Below are 18,296 nucleotides of genomic sequence, written 5' to 3'. Positions count from 1 at the left end.
TACTGTTGCAATGAGGCTAGGGCGAAGGCACCTGGGAATACAGCTCTTCTTGACTCCCTTTCTTTGGATTGGTGGACACTCCTGGGAGGAGTGGGGAACCCCCATTCAGTCATTCAGTAGGTCAGTCTTTCAACAAACATTTGTTGAATTCACACTGTTCCCAGCAATACACTAGGCTCTGAGGATAGATAGCCAGTGAAACCTCATTTTGTGCCCTCAGAATTCAACCTAACTGGAGAGACAGACTCATAGACAAACCTGAGAGGCACAACAGACAAATAACTCGTGTGAGACTGTAGCTGATCCTTTGAGCTAGATCCTCCAGAAATGGGTAGCCTTGCCTGGTCAAGGAAAAGTACAGTATCGTAGTGCTGGTTTAGCAAAGGAAAAGGTCAACTTGCCAGTGTCTACATTTCAGTTCAAACACTGATCTTAAGTCTGCCAACAGATGTTGGCAACCACCCTGTCTGAGGTGAAACAGAGGTATTAGTGCATCAGATGTGGACTGACCACATGCAGGGCATGTGTAGAATAGGCACTTGAGGGAGAGACCACAATAAACATATATGGCCTCTGTGTTCCAGGAGCCCATGGCCCAGTGAATGGGAGAAGATGCCACTTAGGATTAACTCTGTTACAAGGAACCAAAGAATGGGATTAATTTAGGCTCTGTCACTTAGGCCTGGTTTTGTAGATGAAGTAGCATTTGAGATGAGCCTTGAAGGATATAGAAGTTTCAACAGATGGAACTGGGGAGGAGGGACAGTCCAGTAGAGGAAACAACATAAGCAAAGGTTCAGAGAGGAGAAGTATCAGACATATTTGGGGAATAACAAACTGCTCTAATTGGCTAGAGCATAAGGTCTGTGAGGGGATAGTATTTAGAGAAAGAGTGTTGGGGCCAAGCCACCACCACCCTTTCAAAACATTTAGCCCCAGATATCACTTATTTGATGTATTTTTTCAAAAGAAAATAGAATAAACATCTATTTTGCCGCCTAACTTTACAAATGTTAATAGAGGCTTGCTCTGTATTTTTCATTGTTCCATGATGTACATCTCTAGTTTGATCATTTATTCAACAAGCATTTATTGAGAGCATATAATGCACTAGGTTCTTTTCTGGAAGCTGGAAATAGAGGAACACACAGTTCCTGTCTTTAAGTTTCTCAGTCTTATCCAGGAGATATTCGTGTAAAGCGCAGTGGAAGACAAGCTGTGTAGATGCTCCTAGCAGGTATCTAAGGGTGCATCAGATATAACATCCTTATTTATTTATTTATTTATTTATTTATTTATTTATTTATTTATTTATAATTACAACATCCTATTTAACAGAAGGAAACTCAGAGGAGGAAAAGTGACTTGCCCAAGATCACACAGATAGTTAGAAGCTGTGTGCTAGAGTTAGGGGCCAGGTTTGGAGTCTCTCAAAGGGTGCTTGTTCCCTTCTCTCCTCCTCTACACTGAGCCCTGAACTTCTGTGGACATAAGGACTGAACTGACAGGAAATGAGCATGAAGAAAGTCTGGCTAGGTAAAATACATATCCCCAGCCACCTTCAAGTACCACTTCCTTAGCATCTTCTCTCCTAAATAGTTATTTCTCATCATGGTACCTTTCCTTAAGTCCAGGAGAGTCTGAGAGTTTCTGGTATAAGTTTGGTGTTGTACAGGCGCCTGCTGGACCAACCTTCAAAGAAAACACCTGTTCTGTTCATGATTCTTGCCTTCCAGTTTCATAAGCTTTTGGGCAGATGAAATGTAATATCAAAATAGCTCAGAGAGAGCCTTGGTAACATTTAAGATATTGAACGTGCTGCATCTGGTAACTAGAAAATTTAATGATCTCCTGCTGTTTTGGTAATTGGATAAGTAAATACATCAGAATAAATCACACCGGCAAGTCTTTTGTATGTCGTTAGGGACTCAACTCTTTTAACTCCTGTTCAAAGCTCCAGCTCTTGAGTGGCGTTTGCATGCAGAGTTACGCACACACCAGCTCATGTGGCCCTGCTTGAGTACTAAAATGCATTCAAAATGCTCACTTTCCCCCTAGCCACTCTGCCTGAAGAGCACGCTGAGCATGCCACTTCAGATCCCTCTGAAGCCAGGGAGAAAAATTTTATCAAAAGTTTAAACGAAGCCTAGTAAGACATTCAAGCCCTTCATGATCTATCTCCAAACGGTCTGCCCAGCTATGTCTTCCATTATGGTTGTGCTATAAGCCTTGCCCGAAACACCATCCATTTACAAGTTGGGAAAATGAGGCCAATGCAAAAGGGGATTATCCTGTTGTAGAAAGGAATCATGTAAGAATTTTAAGTAGGAGAGAGGCAGGATCAGACATTTTGTTCAACTCTCTCAAGTGACAGTGTGAAAGAGAGACCCAGAAGGAAAGAGGGAAATGGTCCATTAGAACCTATTAGGTGTTGGGTGATGTTGTCACCAGCTTGCAGATGAGAAATTTGGGTCTTCTGGGGGTTAAATGACTTGCTCAAGAGCATACATGCAGAACTAGAATTCAAAACCCACCAGTGCTTTTTCTTACTGCCTCTCTAATTAGCACTTAAAGGCCTAGTGGTGAAACTGTCAGGAAAACAGTAATTAGGGTTTTTCAGAAGGTTTTTACGCTGAGGTAACAGTTCTGAACTTGACCAGTTAACAGGTTTCTCTCCAAACACAGTGGTAGCATTATAGACCAATCTTTTATCAGAGGCATCTTAGGAACTGTTTATACAAGGACCTGGCTGCCTTCCATGATATCAGCCCCTGAAAGTGAGGCACGTCCCCCAGACCAATGCTTCCAGCCTTTTACAAGTCACTGCACACATTGAAAATGTTTGTGTGCCTCATTGGAGTAACCACACTAAGCTGCTCAGGGTTAGAGGCAACCCAGCCCTGAGGATCCTAGTTGCCCTAAGGGATGAGGAGGCTGGCATCCTGGCACACCACTGGGGCTAATCTGCACAGATTTCTCTTGCCCACACCATAGAATCCTCATTCCTGAATTTGCCTATACCTCCATTTATTATGCTTTCAGGGACAGTGAGCTTGCAAACCATCTGTAAAGTAGGACTTCCTTTTATGTACTTGAAATCATGTCTTCCAGAGCCCAAGAGGGACTAATCTTGGGAACTGTCTTCCCAGAATGAAGACACATGCATGTTCTCATTTTTTTATGCTATTCTTTTACTCTTTTCCTGCTTTTTACATTCACTCTGCACACTTGGATCTTCTGTTTCTAGACTAAAGAGGCTTTCCTGTCCACCCCCACACTACTCATCTTGATAGAAGCCTCTCTGTTCTCTCTGAGCTTTCCCCCTCAACACTGTTGTTTAATAGTGTAGTGACCAAAGCCACTATCAAGGATACCAATGCAAGGAGAGGGCCACATCTTTCATTTCGTCTTCAGGGTCTCCCTGACAGTATGCCAAGTTTGAGGCCATTTTGACATTAGTAACACTTTAGAGTTGGTGCCCTCATTAAAAATCCTATCTAAAGGGGTACCTGGGTGGCTCAGTCATTCGGCGTCTGCCTTCGGCTCAGTATCGTGGGATCGAGCCCTGCATCGGGCTCTCTGCTCGGTGGGAAGCCTGCTTCTCCCTCTCCCCCTCCCTCTGCTTGTGTTCCCTCTCTCACTGTGTCTCTCTCTGTCAAATAAATAAAATCTTAAAAAAAAAAAAAGTTCTGTCCAAAGGCACAGGCTGAGAATGAAGAATCTAGATTTGGTCCCACATCTGCCGTGAATGCTAAGTAATCTACGGTAAGTTCTTTTCCCTCACTGGACTTTTCTCTCCCCATCTGTTACAGAGATAACCTCTAAAAATCCCCTCCAAGGGTACCTGGGTGGCTCATGCAGTTAAGCGTCTGCCTGCAGCTCAGGTCATGATCTCAGGGTCCTGGGATTGAGCCCCACGTCGGGCTCCCCACTTAGCGGGGAGTCTGCTTCTCCCTCTGTGTGCTTGTTTTTTCTCTCTCTCTCTCTCAAATAAATAAAAATTCAAAAAAATAATAAATAAATAATTAAAATCCCCTCCAGTTCTAACAATCATGGGTTTGTGATAATTGAGGAGCTAGAAATTTGTTCAAATGCCTGACATAGTAATACACTCTGTTTGGGGGAGATATGTGCTTCAGTTACATGAAGGGGATGGTCCTTCCAAGCAAGAGACTTAGAATAGTCTAGTGTATGACTACAATACTAATATTACCTGGTGTGGTGATTAAGAACACAGACTTTTGGGGTGCCTGGGTGGCTCAGTCGTTAAGCACCTGCCTTCAGCTCAGGTCACGATCCCATGGGATCGAAACCCCGCATTGGGCTACCTGCTCCATGGGAAGCCTGCTTCTCCCTCTCCCACTCCCCTTGCTTGTGTTCCTCTCTTGCATTCTCTCTCTCTGTCAAATAAATAAAATAAAATCTTAAAAAAAAAAAAAAAAAGAACCAGACTTTGGAGCCAGACCCAGTTTTGGGTCCTTGTTCTGCCACTTCCTGCCTGTGCAGTCTTAGGCAGGTTACATAATCTCTCTGAGCTTCTAGTTCTCATTTTTAAAGTGGAGGTAATAGCACCTTCCTCACAGGGTTGTGTAGTGCTTGTGAACCACTTAGAAGAATTAGCACCCAGTAAGCTCCCAGAATATGGTTAACTGTCACCATTACTATAATGTGATAAAACAAAGAACAGATATGGCAACCTACAAGATAAAATTTTTATCCCTTTGCCACTTTAGTCTTCTCTCCCTTTGTTCTTCCTTTAACTTTTCTTTCATTCTCCCTTCCCATCTAAAAAAAAAAGTCAAGGAAAGAAAATGTCTTGTAGGACCCTATTCTTCGCAACTGCAGAAGTCCACCCAGCCTCACTCTGTAGCACACCAGTTACTCTGCCACAGTTTAGTAATGAAAAGAGGAACATCTGCCATTGTTTTCTGGGAACTCTTGCCCAAGTGCTGCTTCTTTCCTGTGATCCAAGGAGACATATTGGTCCAGCGACTACACAGGAAGCTGGGATGGAAATAAGCTATAGCGTAGTCACATAGTGGGACCCTTCCAGATTGAAAGTTCCTTTTGGGGTTGCATTACCACCTACAGCAAATGTAGAGGAGAAGTTACTAGGAGCTAAAACGCATTGCTGTGCTTGGTGATGATGATGATGATGATGATGATGATGAAGAAGAAGAATCCCTTATGTTTGCAAAAGACTTTATAGTTACCAAAGCCTTTTCACACTCTGACCAGCATATGACCAGCAGATCAGTTCTTAAGTTCTCTCTCTGATACTTTGTGGGTGTAAGTGGCCTCTTCAGGGATTCCTAGCTCATCAAGAGGTATTTAAAGAATATGGACAATTAGCTATTTGGACCAAGTTGACAGTAATAAAAGGTAGCCTGTGTTCCTGTGGGGAACAACAAAGCTCATACCACACCAGGGCCATGAGCTATGATACATCTGCAGAGTGCATGCTTTTTTTATGCTCAAGGGAACATTAACTGTTCTCCTTTTAGAAGTAGGATCAGAGGTTAAGAGGCAGTGAAGAGGGATGCATTAGATGTAGTCTGGACATTCACAAACCTGGGTGCAAATTCTAGCCTTATCTTTTCTACCTCTGTAATCCTGGGCAAATCCCTTAACCACTTTTGACCTCAGAGAATAGAATTCATCTGTAAAGTGGGAATAATAGGAGTACTTATCTCATAGGATTGTTATGACAATTTAATTAGATAATATATAGAACAACTAGTATTGCATATGGCACTTATAAAATGCCAAATAAATGGTAACTTTTTTGGTAGTGATGACATTAATGATTATTTTTTAAACTTGTGGTATTTAATACACATTTTTTACAGCAGTTAACAGAATGGATTACTCCTAGCATACCAAAAAGATTAGTTGTGGGGCACCTGGGTGGCTCAGTTGGTTAGGCATCTACCTCTTGATCAGGTCATGATCTCAGGGTCATGGGTTCCCCACTCAGCGGACTCAACAGGGAGTCTACTTGAGATTTTCTCTTTCTCTCTTTCTCCCTCCCTCTGCCCTTCCCCCCTGCTCTCTCTCTCCCTCTCTAAAATAAATAAATAAATCTTTAAAAAAAAAAAAAGATTAGTTGTCCCATGCTCAAAGTAAATGCTAATTTTGAACAGAAGCAAAAGCAGATATATATAGATATATATATATATATACAGCTTCAGTATAATTTGGAAATTTACATAAGCAACACCTTTGTGCTGCCTCCTAGGGTAGAAAGAGCTCAGGATTTGAACTGAGAAGATGTGGGTTCAAATGTGAGCTCCAGTCACCAATTTCTAGTTGTATGACCATAAGTAATATCCTTGTTTGAGCTTTGGTGTTCTCATCTGTTAAAATGAGAATAAATTAGTCCAATCTCTTGGAATATCTCTTGGAATAGCTCCAGGGTTTAGATAAAATATATGAAGGTAGTGTGAGAGCTATAAAACAATGGTCATTGTTATGTACACATTCTTCAAAGGAAGTTTGTGAGCACATTCATTTTGTATTCAGATAACTTGTTTAAAGAAGCATGTCTTTAAGAACAAGCTTTGTTGTGGCTTTATGGGTGGGAAATATATTTAGAATTGATTAATGCCCTGACTGGGTGACTCTCATCTTCTAATCAAGGCTGAATAGACTTTGAGAAAAAAAAGATTTGTGACCCTTACATCAAGTTACATCAAATCATAATTGTTAAGCACTTGTTTAGTGCTATAGGGGTATTTGGGGTTTTAAGTGTCATTTAAATAATACCCCTTCACTTAACTTGTTCAAGACTAATTAAAAGACATAAGACCAACTGAAAGACAGACATTTGACTGAGGGGGAATACAAATATCACGTTTGTTACTGAGAAAGTTGATTAGAGATTGTGGTTTGGGATCTGCAGCCAGGGGGCTTACTGATATATTCCTTGCCCCTAAATTGACAGACTTGCCCACAAAGTCCTTGGTCTACAATTGGAGAAGCAGATTTGGCTCCAGAAAAGGGAAAGGAAGAGGTTGAGCTTAGATTCTTCTACCCACACTCACCAAACACGTCTTGATCTCACCCTGTGTGAGAGATGGGGAGAGCATCCCAGAGTCCCTCCGTGTGGAATCATGAGTATGAAATGTGTCATGGTTATAAGCTTCATCTTATTAAATCTTCACAGCAACTCTGGATGGTAAAAATGTCTCAATATTATAAATAAACAATGAACCAGAAAATTAAGTAATTTATCCATGGTCATCAGAGAGTTAGGAGGTGTTAGCAATGGAATCCAACCCAAAGCTCTCTCCCTAGGTCATTGGGGATCTCACACCATACAAATGACATCTACTAAGACATAAATAAGACATTGAATCATAATAGCTGCCATGTGTGAGACTCCATGATGGCCATTTTAATCCCTACAACAACCCTTTCACCCAGTAGAGAAGGAAGCTGGAGCTCTAAGCATCTTACTGACATGGCCAAGAGCTTGAATTTGAACCCAAGTGTTTCTATTTCCAAAGCCCAACAGCAGTCCAGTTGACCCCATTGAATCATTAACCCCCACATTTTTAAAAATGCAAAAACTAAAGGGTAGAGAAGAAAAGTGACTTATCCAAAGTTGCACCACTAGAGCCAGAACTAGAACCTGTACATTCTGGTCCTTTACATCCTGACAGCATTAGATAATATACAGCCTTAGCTGTCAGTACAAAGGAATATAGAGGAGGGGGAGCTTGATGAGAGCTGAAAGGTGAGTGAGTGCTTGCAGAGGCTGCATGGTCTTCTGTCTGTCTATTGTAGATGATGGGATCTAATTGTCTCCCACATCTGTGGGAGAGAAAAGGAGGAAGAAGGGGTATGGGTGAGATTCTAGTGTTTGCTTTCTGTGTGAACTACAAAAGGATTGTAAATTTTCCACCAGCGTAGCAAAGGGCTGCTCCTGGGGGTCAGACTGTGCAAGGCTCCATCCACCACACAGCACAGTCTAGAAAGTGGTGGTGTTGGTCGCCCAGGGAGGAGCAGCCAAATACTACAGAAAATACGAGAATAGAGCTTTTCTCCCCTTGGAGATGCTGGAATTCTCTGAAATGCAAATTTTACTCTAAAAGCAAGAATACATTTGAGAAACCACTGGTGGTCTATTGCCTCCCAATTCCACACACTGAACCTGAAGGCTATAACTCATGGAGTGAGAAAGAACACTTGAAGGAGGTGGGGGAGTTGTAATGGAAAGCATTAGGAAACTAGTCAGAAGGCTTGGGTTCTGGTTCTGCCTCTAACGTTTTGCTATCATAGGCAAACACAATCTCTAGGTCTCATTTCCTAATCTACAGAGTGTGGCTAATTCCAAATGCATGATTTCCAAGTACCACTGCAGTGCATTTCCTTCATAAGCTGTTAAAATACCTTGGGAATGTTAAAAAAAAAAAAAAATGCAACCTAGCACGTTTTTTAAAGACTTTATATTGGGGCGCCTGGGTGGCTCAGTTAGGCGTCTGCCTTCAGCTCGGGTCATGATCCTGGGGTCCTGGGATTGGGCCCCGCATCGGGCTCCCTGCTTGGCGGGAGGCCTGCTTCTCCCTCTCCCACTCTCCCTGCTTGTGTTCCCTCTCTCGCTCTCTGTCAAAAAATAAATAGAATCTTTAAAAAAAAAAAAATCCCCGTTTAAAAATAAATAAATAAATAAATAAAATAAAGACTTTATATTTTTTGAGCAGTTTTAGGCTCACAGCAAAATTGAGCAGAAAGTACAGGGAGTTCCCATACACTCCCTTTCATGTGTAGCCTCTGCCATTATCAACATTCCCTATTGTCAACATCCCTCACCAGAGTGGTACATTTGTTACAACTGATGAACCTACCTTGACACATCATTATCACTCAGAGTTTATAGTTTACATTAGGGTTTACTCTTACATTCTATTGGAACTAGAATCTTTTTACTGGAAACTACTGGAACTAGTGATCTTTTTACTATCCCCATAGTTTTGCCTTTTCCAGAATGTCATATAGTTGGAATCATACAATATGTAGCCTTTTCAGATTGACTTCTTTCATTTAGCATTTAAGATTCCTTCATGTCTTTTCATAGCTTAATAGCTCATTTTTTTAGTGTTGAATAATATTCCATTGTGTGGATGCACCACAGTTTATTTATCTGTTTACCTACTGAAAAACATCTTGGATACTTCCAAGTTTTGGGCAGTTATGAATAAAGGTGCTGTAAACATCTGTGTGCAGATTTTTGTGTGGACATAAGTTTTCAGCTCCTTCGGGTTAATACCAAGGAGTATGATTACTGGATTATATAGTAAGAATAGGGTTAGTTTTGTAAGAAACCACCTGTCTTCCAGTACTGTGCCATTTTGCCTTCCTACCAACAATGAATGAGAGTTCCTGTTGCTCCACATCCTCAAGCAGCATTTGGTGTTTTCAGTGTTCTAGATGTTGGCCATCTAATAGGCATGTAGTGGTACCTCATTGTTACTTAATTTGCGTTTCCCTGATAGCATATGATGTGGTGGAGCATCTTTTCATATATTCATTTGCCATCTGAAGTAGCTCTTCTTTGATAAGGTATCTTTAAGGTCTTTGGCCCATTTTTTAATTGGATTGTTCATTTTCTTATTGTTGAGTTTTAAGAATTCTTTGTATATTTTGGATAATCATTCTTTATCAGATATGTCTTTTGCAAATATTTTTTTTCCCCTGTCTATAGCTTGTCTTCTCATTCTTTTGACAGTGTGTTTTGCAGAAGTTTTTAATTTTAATGAAGTCCAGCTTTATCAATTATTTCTTTTGTGGATTGTACTTTTGGTGTTATATCTAAAAAATCAAAGCCATTCTCACGGTCATCTAGGTTTTGTCCAATGTTATCTTCTAGGAATTTTATAGTTTTGTGTTTTACTTTTAAGTCTGTACTCCATTTTGAGTTATTTTTGGAAAGGGTACAAGTTCTGCATCTAGAGCCTTTTTTTTTTGCATGTCAGTGTTCAGTTGTTCCAGCACCATTTGTTGAACCTAGCATTTTTTCCTAAATGTGAAAATATTAGATTCGAACTTAACTTTTATTCAATTTCAAAATAAAAGCAGTACTTCAGCAAAATTAGGTAAAATAACAAGGACTGATAATAATATCTATGCTATATGACCGTGAGTTAATGTTTGTATAAATATGTTACAAACTATAAAGTACTATGCATATATTGCTGCTACTGTTATTTTTAGTATCACTCAGCTCTTGCTCTCAGGTAGCCCCCAGCCTAGTAGTAGTAGTATATTATGCTCAGGTATTTTTTTTTTAAGTGAGAGGCAGAATGGTGTGCTTTCTAGAAAGAACCCCAAAATGGAAGTCAGAAACTCTGGGGTAGAGTACTACATCTGCCTCTTAACTGTGTGACCTGGGCCAAGTCACTTGACCTCTGTGTGAAATGAAGGGGTTGGACTTTTGGCATTTAAGGAACTTTCTCACCCTAACATTCTGGGACTCTGTTTGGTATGACGTAGGACGAGATTCTGTCACAATGATTCACATTTTTCTCAGCAACAATATTAGACTTTTTTTAAAAAGGAACTGAAGCCCAAGGAAGTAATAGAAATAAGATGTATATGAAAGTTCCAACTGCTGAGACAATTGATCTTGGAAAGAATAGTTCTATTTGTCCCATTTTTGCTAACATAAACAAGTTTCACCAAACCAAATAGCTAAGGTATTAATTTAATAAGAAAATATATCATTCAGGTTCCCTAAGTATAATGAATAAACTGTCAAGGTGATTGACCTTCCTTTTCTAACATAGACAAAGTCAGGCCAGACCTCTTAACTGAGAATGCTCCTCCTCTCCCAAGGAGTCCCAAAGGGTAGGTTTCTCTGTTGATTTAGAGAGTCAATAATTCAGTAAAGTCCCAGGTAAATGGCAGAACACAAGCTAAGATTGGGTTTTTGTATTCGTATTTTATAAACATTTCAGGGTTGTTTTTTTTTTCCTGACCCTTGATCTTTTGCCATTCTTAAAGTGAAGATTTTATATCTTGGAAGCTTGGTTAGAAACAACCTCAGGGTCATCTCATCCAACTTTTTTCTCTGGGTGGAGCCTGCTCTTAGCCACACCCCTGGCTGAATATTCTAGCAGTGCAACATATGGATTCCAAAACTGGATTCACATCCTGGCTCTGTCTTGAATAGCTTTAAGACCTTGGGCAAGTTACTTAATGTGTTCCATGGATCAGTTTTCTCATCTGTAAAATGGGAATAATAATTGTATCTACCTCAGGAGGTTATTATGCAAATTAAATTATTTTATAAAGTGCTTGGAATATGCCTGGTACAAAATAAATGCTAACTATATGTTAGCCGTTACTGTTATCTTCATGATCTTCTCAAATATGCCCTTATTTGAATGCTTCTAGGGGCAAGAGAGAATGCACTCACTGTCCCCACCCCTCCCTCCTCCTCCATTGCCACAAGGCAGCCCACTGACATGTTAGCCAGAAGCGTTCTGTTTAGCATGAGCTTTGGAGTCAGACAGACTTGAGTGTGAAATCTTATTCTATCTGCACCTTGATATGATAACCCATGGTATCTTCAGCTATAAAATGGCAGCAGTAATACCTACCTCATTTGGCTTTTTTGAGGACTAGTTAGAGTACTATATATATATGAAGTACTTAGCATGATTCCAGCTACATGGTAGGTACTCAATAAATGATAGTTGCTGCTATGATGATGGTTAGGAAGAACAAGAAGAAAACAGAATAGAAGGAGGAAGAAGGAAGTAGCACAGCCGCACACGAGCAGCTTCAAGAGTCCTTTCTGGCCAGCTGAATTCTGCGTTCCTGTGATCTCACCGGTCCCAGCCCTGCCCACTGGCGCTGCACGTAACATGTCTGATCTGCTTGGCGGTCCTTCAGCTACCCCTTTCCCTATAGCAGCAGGCCACCACCACCACTTCTCAGTTCCCTCTTGAACGGGACCCAGAGCATGGCATGATGGTTCCACAGCACGGCCACCTGTCTTGCAGGGGAGAACCTCATCCCCCTAGGTTCCCCTACAGCCTTTTTGTCCATGCAGGCAAAAAAAGAATGGAAGCAGAGGTTGTCCTTGTTCATTCTGAAATTTCTGTCTAAAATGACCTCCGAAGAAGAAAACAATTGCTTCTGATCTGGGGTACCAGAAGGAACAGCCCCCAAACAGCCACGTTTGCTGTGAAGTAGCTCAGCATGGCCTCACTGAAACTATCCAAGGGGGTCTCTAGTTATTGAGGCATTAGCCTAGCAGGGCAGCAGGGCAGAAATAAGAAAGGCAGCCCGGTACAGACCTGCGCTCCAGGAGGCTTCAGGAAAAGAGCTCCAGCTGTGAAGTGGGACCAGGACCCCTCTCCAAGGCAACATTCCAGCCAGTAATGGCTACCACTCACTGAGCATGTACTGGCTTGAGCACTGTACCAGAAGCTTTACCAACACTCCATTTAACCATCACACCAACCTATGAACGAGAAACTGATTATTCTCATCTTAGAGATGGAGAAACCTAGGCTCTTCTATAGAACTTCAAGGTCTATAGGTAGTAAAGTGAGAACAGGGATTTGAATCTAAGTTTGCTTCAGTCTTTTTAACCATTATACTGTATAGACAGACCCCTACTAACCACGTGGCCTTAAACAAGTGGCAGCCACTTTGAGCCTCAATTTTGCCACCTCTACCTACCTTGCATGGTTGTTACAGGAATTAAATGAAATAACATGAAGTCCCTGGCATGTAATAGGTGTTCAAAAAACTTTAGTTTCCTCCTTTTCAAGTCCCAGCTGTCTCACCCAAAGTGACAGAGAAAATCACTTAACTTTCCTGGGACACAGTTTTCTGAACCTCTAACCCTGGATGTTGACAGCTTAGGCAGGGTGCAGTTTGGGCCCGAGGCTCCAGCCTCCAGCCTCCCTGCCTGTTTTGCTTCATAGCATTTCTGCTGGTGTGCATAGGCTCTGGCACTATTATGATTATGGTTTCTCCCAACAAACATCATATTTACAAACCACAAATAACAAAGCACAAGATGCCGGAAGAGCTCTGGCATGTTAATTAAGAACAATAGCGGAAGCAGCTGGGCAGAAAATACCAACGAGTCTGAAGCAGAGTCTCTGTTGACAAGAGACAGTGCAATATTATACATTAATTGGGGATGTGGGTAAACATTTGCCGCAGCTTGCCCCCCAGTGCATTGGAAGACAGACAGCAGGCTGGGCCCTCCCCACCACCTTGCCTGCCCATCTGCCCAGAACCCAAGAGATACCAGTACAGCCACTTTGCTCTGGGTTCCGTGTAAGCAGAGAGGATTCTGGTGGTTGATGTGTCTCCTTAATGACCCCCCTGGGCCTACCAGGTTTCCATCTGGATACAGTCGAAGATGAAGATAGTGTTCCTCCTTCAGCTCTCCAGCCTGCTTGTGACACTAGGCTCCCAGGGCCCTCATCCCCCTTGAGTAGAAGACAGTGGAGCCATCTCATTAGGTGTGGCTTGAGTTGAGCAGAGGACAAGATTGCCAGCCTCAGGTGCTGTATTCTCTGCGGACCACAGGCCCAGAGTCCCTGTATCTCACATAGCAGACTACCCAGCCTCCCATCACACACACTCAGACCTGTCCATTTATCTTTGTGTCTGTCCATCCTTAGTTATTCACATACACGGTAGCCATCATTGAACACCTGCTCTGTGCTGGACACTGCTAATTGTATATTTTTTTCTCATTTAATCCTCACATCAGTCCTGCATGGTTGATATTAACTCCAAAGCCAGAAAGCTAATAGCCAACACAGCTATGATTTAAACCGGAATCTTTTTTTTTTTAAGATTTTATTTATTTATTTGAGAGGGACAGCAGGGGTAGGGGGGGACAGAGAGAGAGAGAGAGAGCATGAGCAGGGGGAGGGGGCAGAGGCAGAGGGAGAAGCAGACTCCCTGCCGAGCAGGGAGCCTAACGCGGAGCTCGACCCCGGGACCATGACCTGGGCCGAAGGCAGATGCCTAACCGATTGAGGCACCCAGGCACCCCTTAAACCGGAATCTTTCTGGTTCCAAAGCCCACTGTCACTTCCACTAAACTAGTATTTCTCAACTTTTTAAAATTCATACTCCCTGCTGATAAATAGGAAAACTGTTTCTTTCTCTCACTCTCAGATTCATAAATCCTCCATCCCTGCCCCTGGCCTAGGAGTCATAAATCTACTTTAGGATTCCTATATGACTAGCATTTCCCAACTGAGCCAAGATTTGGTCTAGCTTTACTCCCTATAGTTCATACTATTAAATAATGATTTTTTTTATTTCTAAAATAGAAAGTCTTATTATGGCATTGACTATTTTTTCAAACTAAATATCCTCCCCCTCCACCAACAAGGAGATTGTGATACGCCTTCCTAGGGAGACTTTTCCTCAGAGGAGGATATTCATCTTTGGGCATGGGAGAGTAGGCATTGTTCAGTTTACTACAGGAAGGTTTAGCCAGAAAATCAGCCCCAAGGACTTAGCTCTTTTCCTACCAAGCAGAAAAGTGCCCCCATGCTGTCAGGAGTTAATGAAGCAGAGGTCCCCAGAATGCCAATCAGTTGTTTAGCCAGTACCCTTTCCTAAGGGGCTTCCGTTCTGTGGGTCAAGCTGTGCTGTGCAGGAGGCACGGATCTCCCACCTGCCCAGGAAGAGGTCCAGGCTCCTGAAGCTGTGCCTGCCTGTGGTCACATGCTAGTTCTTCCACTAATCTATGAGCCGTGACCTCTCTGAGCCCTGGTGTCCTTGGTTCTAAGATGGAAATCGCACCACATACGTCCCAGGTTCATTGTGAGCATCTAATAAGATGATAGATTCGGACATGCTGAGGCCACTGCGTAGCAGGCTGAGAGCCAGCGTGCACAGGGAGGACCCGAACGCCATGAGGAGATTGTTCCAATCTTTTAAATGTGTTTTCTTTCTTTTTAGGTAACCCAGCTGGACCCAAATAAATCACTATTGGAGGTAAAGTTGTTCCCTCAAGAAACCCTTTTCCTTGAAGCAAAAGAGTAAACATGGCCCAGCAGTGGAACCAGCCTTCCTTGACAAGCCAGAGGCCTGCATCAAGAGAAGGGCTCCTCGCCAACCCACCTACACGCTCGTCTCACTCAACTCAATGTCACACTTCTGCCTCTTGCAAGATTGCTGGAAAAAAGTAATAATAAACATAGCTACTTAAAATTTCCCATCCACGAGTATATGTTCCCAATCCTCATAGAAAATTACAACTCTGCAGCCCTCCCTTATCCCCTTCACCTCACCCTTATTCAATGACTAATGCACTGTTCAAGTGTGAGTGACCACGAAGTAGAATTTTTACCTCTCCAGTGCCCACCGTTTCCCCACACTGTCTAGGACAGTTCTGTCTGCCCTGGGACACCAGGATGCCATGTATTTGATACGTCTCATTGAGCCAGGGCTCATACACCTCTGCCTTTTTATTTTCACAACTGGATTTCTACTTTGTCACCTAATTTTAAAAGGCATGGGGAAAAAAGTCAAATGGGACTTCTCAGCATGGAGATTAAACATTGTTGTAGGAAAAAAAGCATATCATTTTTGTTGGTACTTTCTGACTTATTTACTAAGATGTGAGGTTGTGTTTGAGGACTGCATTTGACATATATGCAAGATACTTATTTTAAACTGCAGCTGCCTTGGGTCTCCAGGTTCCATCTAGGAGGTATCTGCTCTTCCAGTGCAGCGTGGAAAACTGTTGAAGCACATTATGTGAATGTTGAGATAGTGTGAAGAGGACCAGTACCAGGACTTTGGTATCTGGCCCAGATGCAAGAAGCTGCTGTTTGCATTTGGGCAGTTTGCATTTGGGCAGTTCGAACCTCATAGATACCAGCTCCCACAGAGCTGGTCCATCAGTGTACACCGAACACAGTTCTCTCCTGCTTTTCTCTCCCTCTGCTCCATCATGTGTTGGAACCTTGTTACTTGGTATTTTAAGCACCTTGTCTATCACCAAAATCTGATCAGTCACCCCATGGACTCCGAGCCCCGCTATAAAACCTTGCTCCACTATTTCATTCTTTTAACGTTTCAGTATTAGATATTAGATTTGCATTTCAAATGAAAGATCTCATGGCTGAAAATTCTGATCTCATATATTTAAGAGAGCAAACTTGGGGGCTCAGCTCAGAAGACATGTGTTGCCTGAACCTACATATAATAATTTGGGAATGATTTAGTAAATATAGATTTTTGTTAATCTGTGGATTTGGGGTTTGAAGTTTAGTTCATGGAAGCACTGTTGATGCCTTCACAGCCAATGATTTCTTTTTAGTCTTGGAATGTTTCTCCATATCTGTTTTTATGTCACCTGTGGTCTCTATCCCAGGGTTTGGGATTCTCATTTTGACATTTTGTATTTGTCCAAAGTACAGTCTAAGTGCTGGGTTTTTCCCCTGGCCCAATTCAAGGGGTTCTCAGAAGACTCTAACCGAAGCCTAAGATATGGCTGGTCCTTTTCCCTCTGCCTGGAAGTGGATATTGGCCAGGAAAATTCCTCCTGTGTCTTTTCTCTGGTGCTCCGACCAGGGACCTCCCTGAACACTCTCTCGTAAGAGATGTGTTCCTAAAAGATAGTGCTACATCTGCTTAGAGTCAGGCCTTCTCTGCTCCAGAGGTCTCCCAGGCAGGCTGAAAGGAAAAGAGACCCACTATGGGGGGAATTCAGCTCTACTCCTACCTTCCTTTTTTTTTTTTTTTTTGTCCACACCTACCTTCCTAACCTGGTGGACCCAAAGACAGTCATTTCCAATGCTACAGATGCACTAGGGCACCAATTCTTCTTTTTCCAGGTATACCTTAGCTGCCATGCAGAAGCTATAGCCCTTAACCCAGGCCATACTCAGGAACAGCAGCAAGAGTGTGGGTGGGAGTTGGAGAGACAGGACTCTGAATTTACTTTCATGGTTAACCTGTTCCATCTGATTTGGGTTTGGTTTCATCATATTGTTCTGCCCTGTCAGCTTCACTTCTGTATTCTAGTGATAGAGACTTTACTCTGAAACTGATTTCATAAAAGTTATTAAATGCTTCTTGAACGTGTATGAAGTTTACACACCCTTTTTCAACCCTGTCTTGAGAGATTCTTCTAGTTCAGTCTCATGAAATCCTATCCTATAGGCCCCCATTGCTGGGAAAGGCCTCAGCTAATTGTCACTGTTCACTCACATCATTCTGGTCTACTGAGCTCCAGAACCGGAAGCCAAAGCAGTTTTGGGCTTTTTCTTACAAGCACAACATTAAAGGGACTTGCATAAAGTTAGGTTCCAAGAAAAACATCAAGTAACTTGCTATCACAAGAGGAGAATTTCTGCTATCACAGAAATAGCAATGTCCTTTGGCAATTCTTCCTCCTGCCCTTAAACTTCCTTGGGCTTTACATCCCAGCTGCCAGATGCAGTGAGTCAATCAGAACATGGGCTCCGTGTTCTTCTGCCCAGCTGTTTACAGTGAAGTTCCAGGACTCCCTGTCATCCTCACTTCCATTCCAGCTCATTCCTCTGTGTTCCTTGGATTATCAGTTGTATGTTTGGAGCATTAGTTTGAAGATTTAAGGAAGTACTGACAATTTCCCACAGACCCTGAGAAGGTGTAGTTTGGAGAGGTTTCTGGTTGGAAATGTTGCCATGCTCTGGCACCACTAGCTTTACGGGACACACAGGTAGGTGTTCATCTCTGAATTAAGCATCCAAAGTCTGAATTGGATGAGAAGATCTTTTATGGAATCTTTCTTTTTTTAATGTAGGAGAATAGGATTTAGGCTTTTATAAATTTTATTTGGTGACATTAGAAACCTAAGTTTGCATTTGCATTAAAATTGCTACTCCCAAAGCTACACATACTGACCTGAGTATGCTGGTCAAAGGGATGGGTTTTAAAGATGTTGCAGAGCTCTGACAGATTTCCCCAAAAGCACAGAAGTTCTTCATTTGGATAGGGGAGCGGGTCTTCATTGTCTCCATGAGCAGCATCACTGATGAACACACTTCCGCCATCCCTCCCAGCTCCCCATCCACCCAGTCCCGGGTCCCACAGATGGATGGGACGTGGAATCCTAAATTCAGTTCAGGAGTAATCACATACACGTCACACTTCACAATCTGTGTGACCCTTTCACCTGCATTATCTCATTTGATCTTTTTAAAAATTCTTGGAGGGAGATCTCTCTCTCTCTCCTTTCTTTTGCTCTCATTTCTCGTTCCCTCTCCTTTCTCTTCTTTCTGTCTCTCTCTCATTTCTCTTCTCTCTCACTC

General features: G+C 42.3%; 1 protein-coding gene across 3 annotated transcripts in view; it reads left to right on the top strand.

The window, feature by feature from the left end:
* The window catches only part of FAF1 (Fas associated factor 1), a 466,200-nt gene extending 450,992 nt beyond the window's left edge, over positions 1-15,208 (top strand). For all 3 annotated transcript variants that reach the window (XM_081816911.1, XM_081816912.1, XM_081816913.1), the window contains one exon: positions 14,953-15,208. Coding sequence is in view for 1 of the 3 variants with exons in the window: in XM_081816912.1 (XP_081673038.1) it covers positions 14,953-15,036 (84 nt within the window). In the remaining 2 variants the exon portion in view is untranslated. The remainder of the gene's footprint in view (positions 1-14,952) is intronic.
* The last annotated feature ends 3,088 nt before the right edge of the window (positions 15,209-18,296 follow it).

This window comes from Leptonychotes weddellii, chromosome 4 (genome assembly GCF_054177405.1).
Source record: "Leptonychotes weddellii isolate Sample4059 chromosome 4, ASM5417740v2, whole genome shotgun sequence".
NCBI classification, from domain to species: domain Eukaryota; kingdom Metazoa; phylum Chordata; class Mammalia; order Carnivora; family Phocidae; genus Leptonychotes; species Leptonychotes weddellii.
The sequence above is the reverse complement of the archived record's forward strand: the minus strand, read 5'-3'. Positions and strand labels throughout refer to the sequence as shown.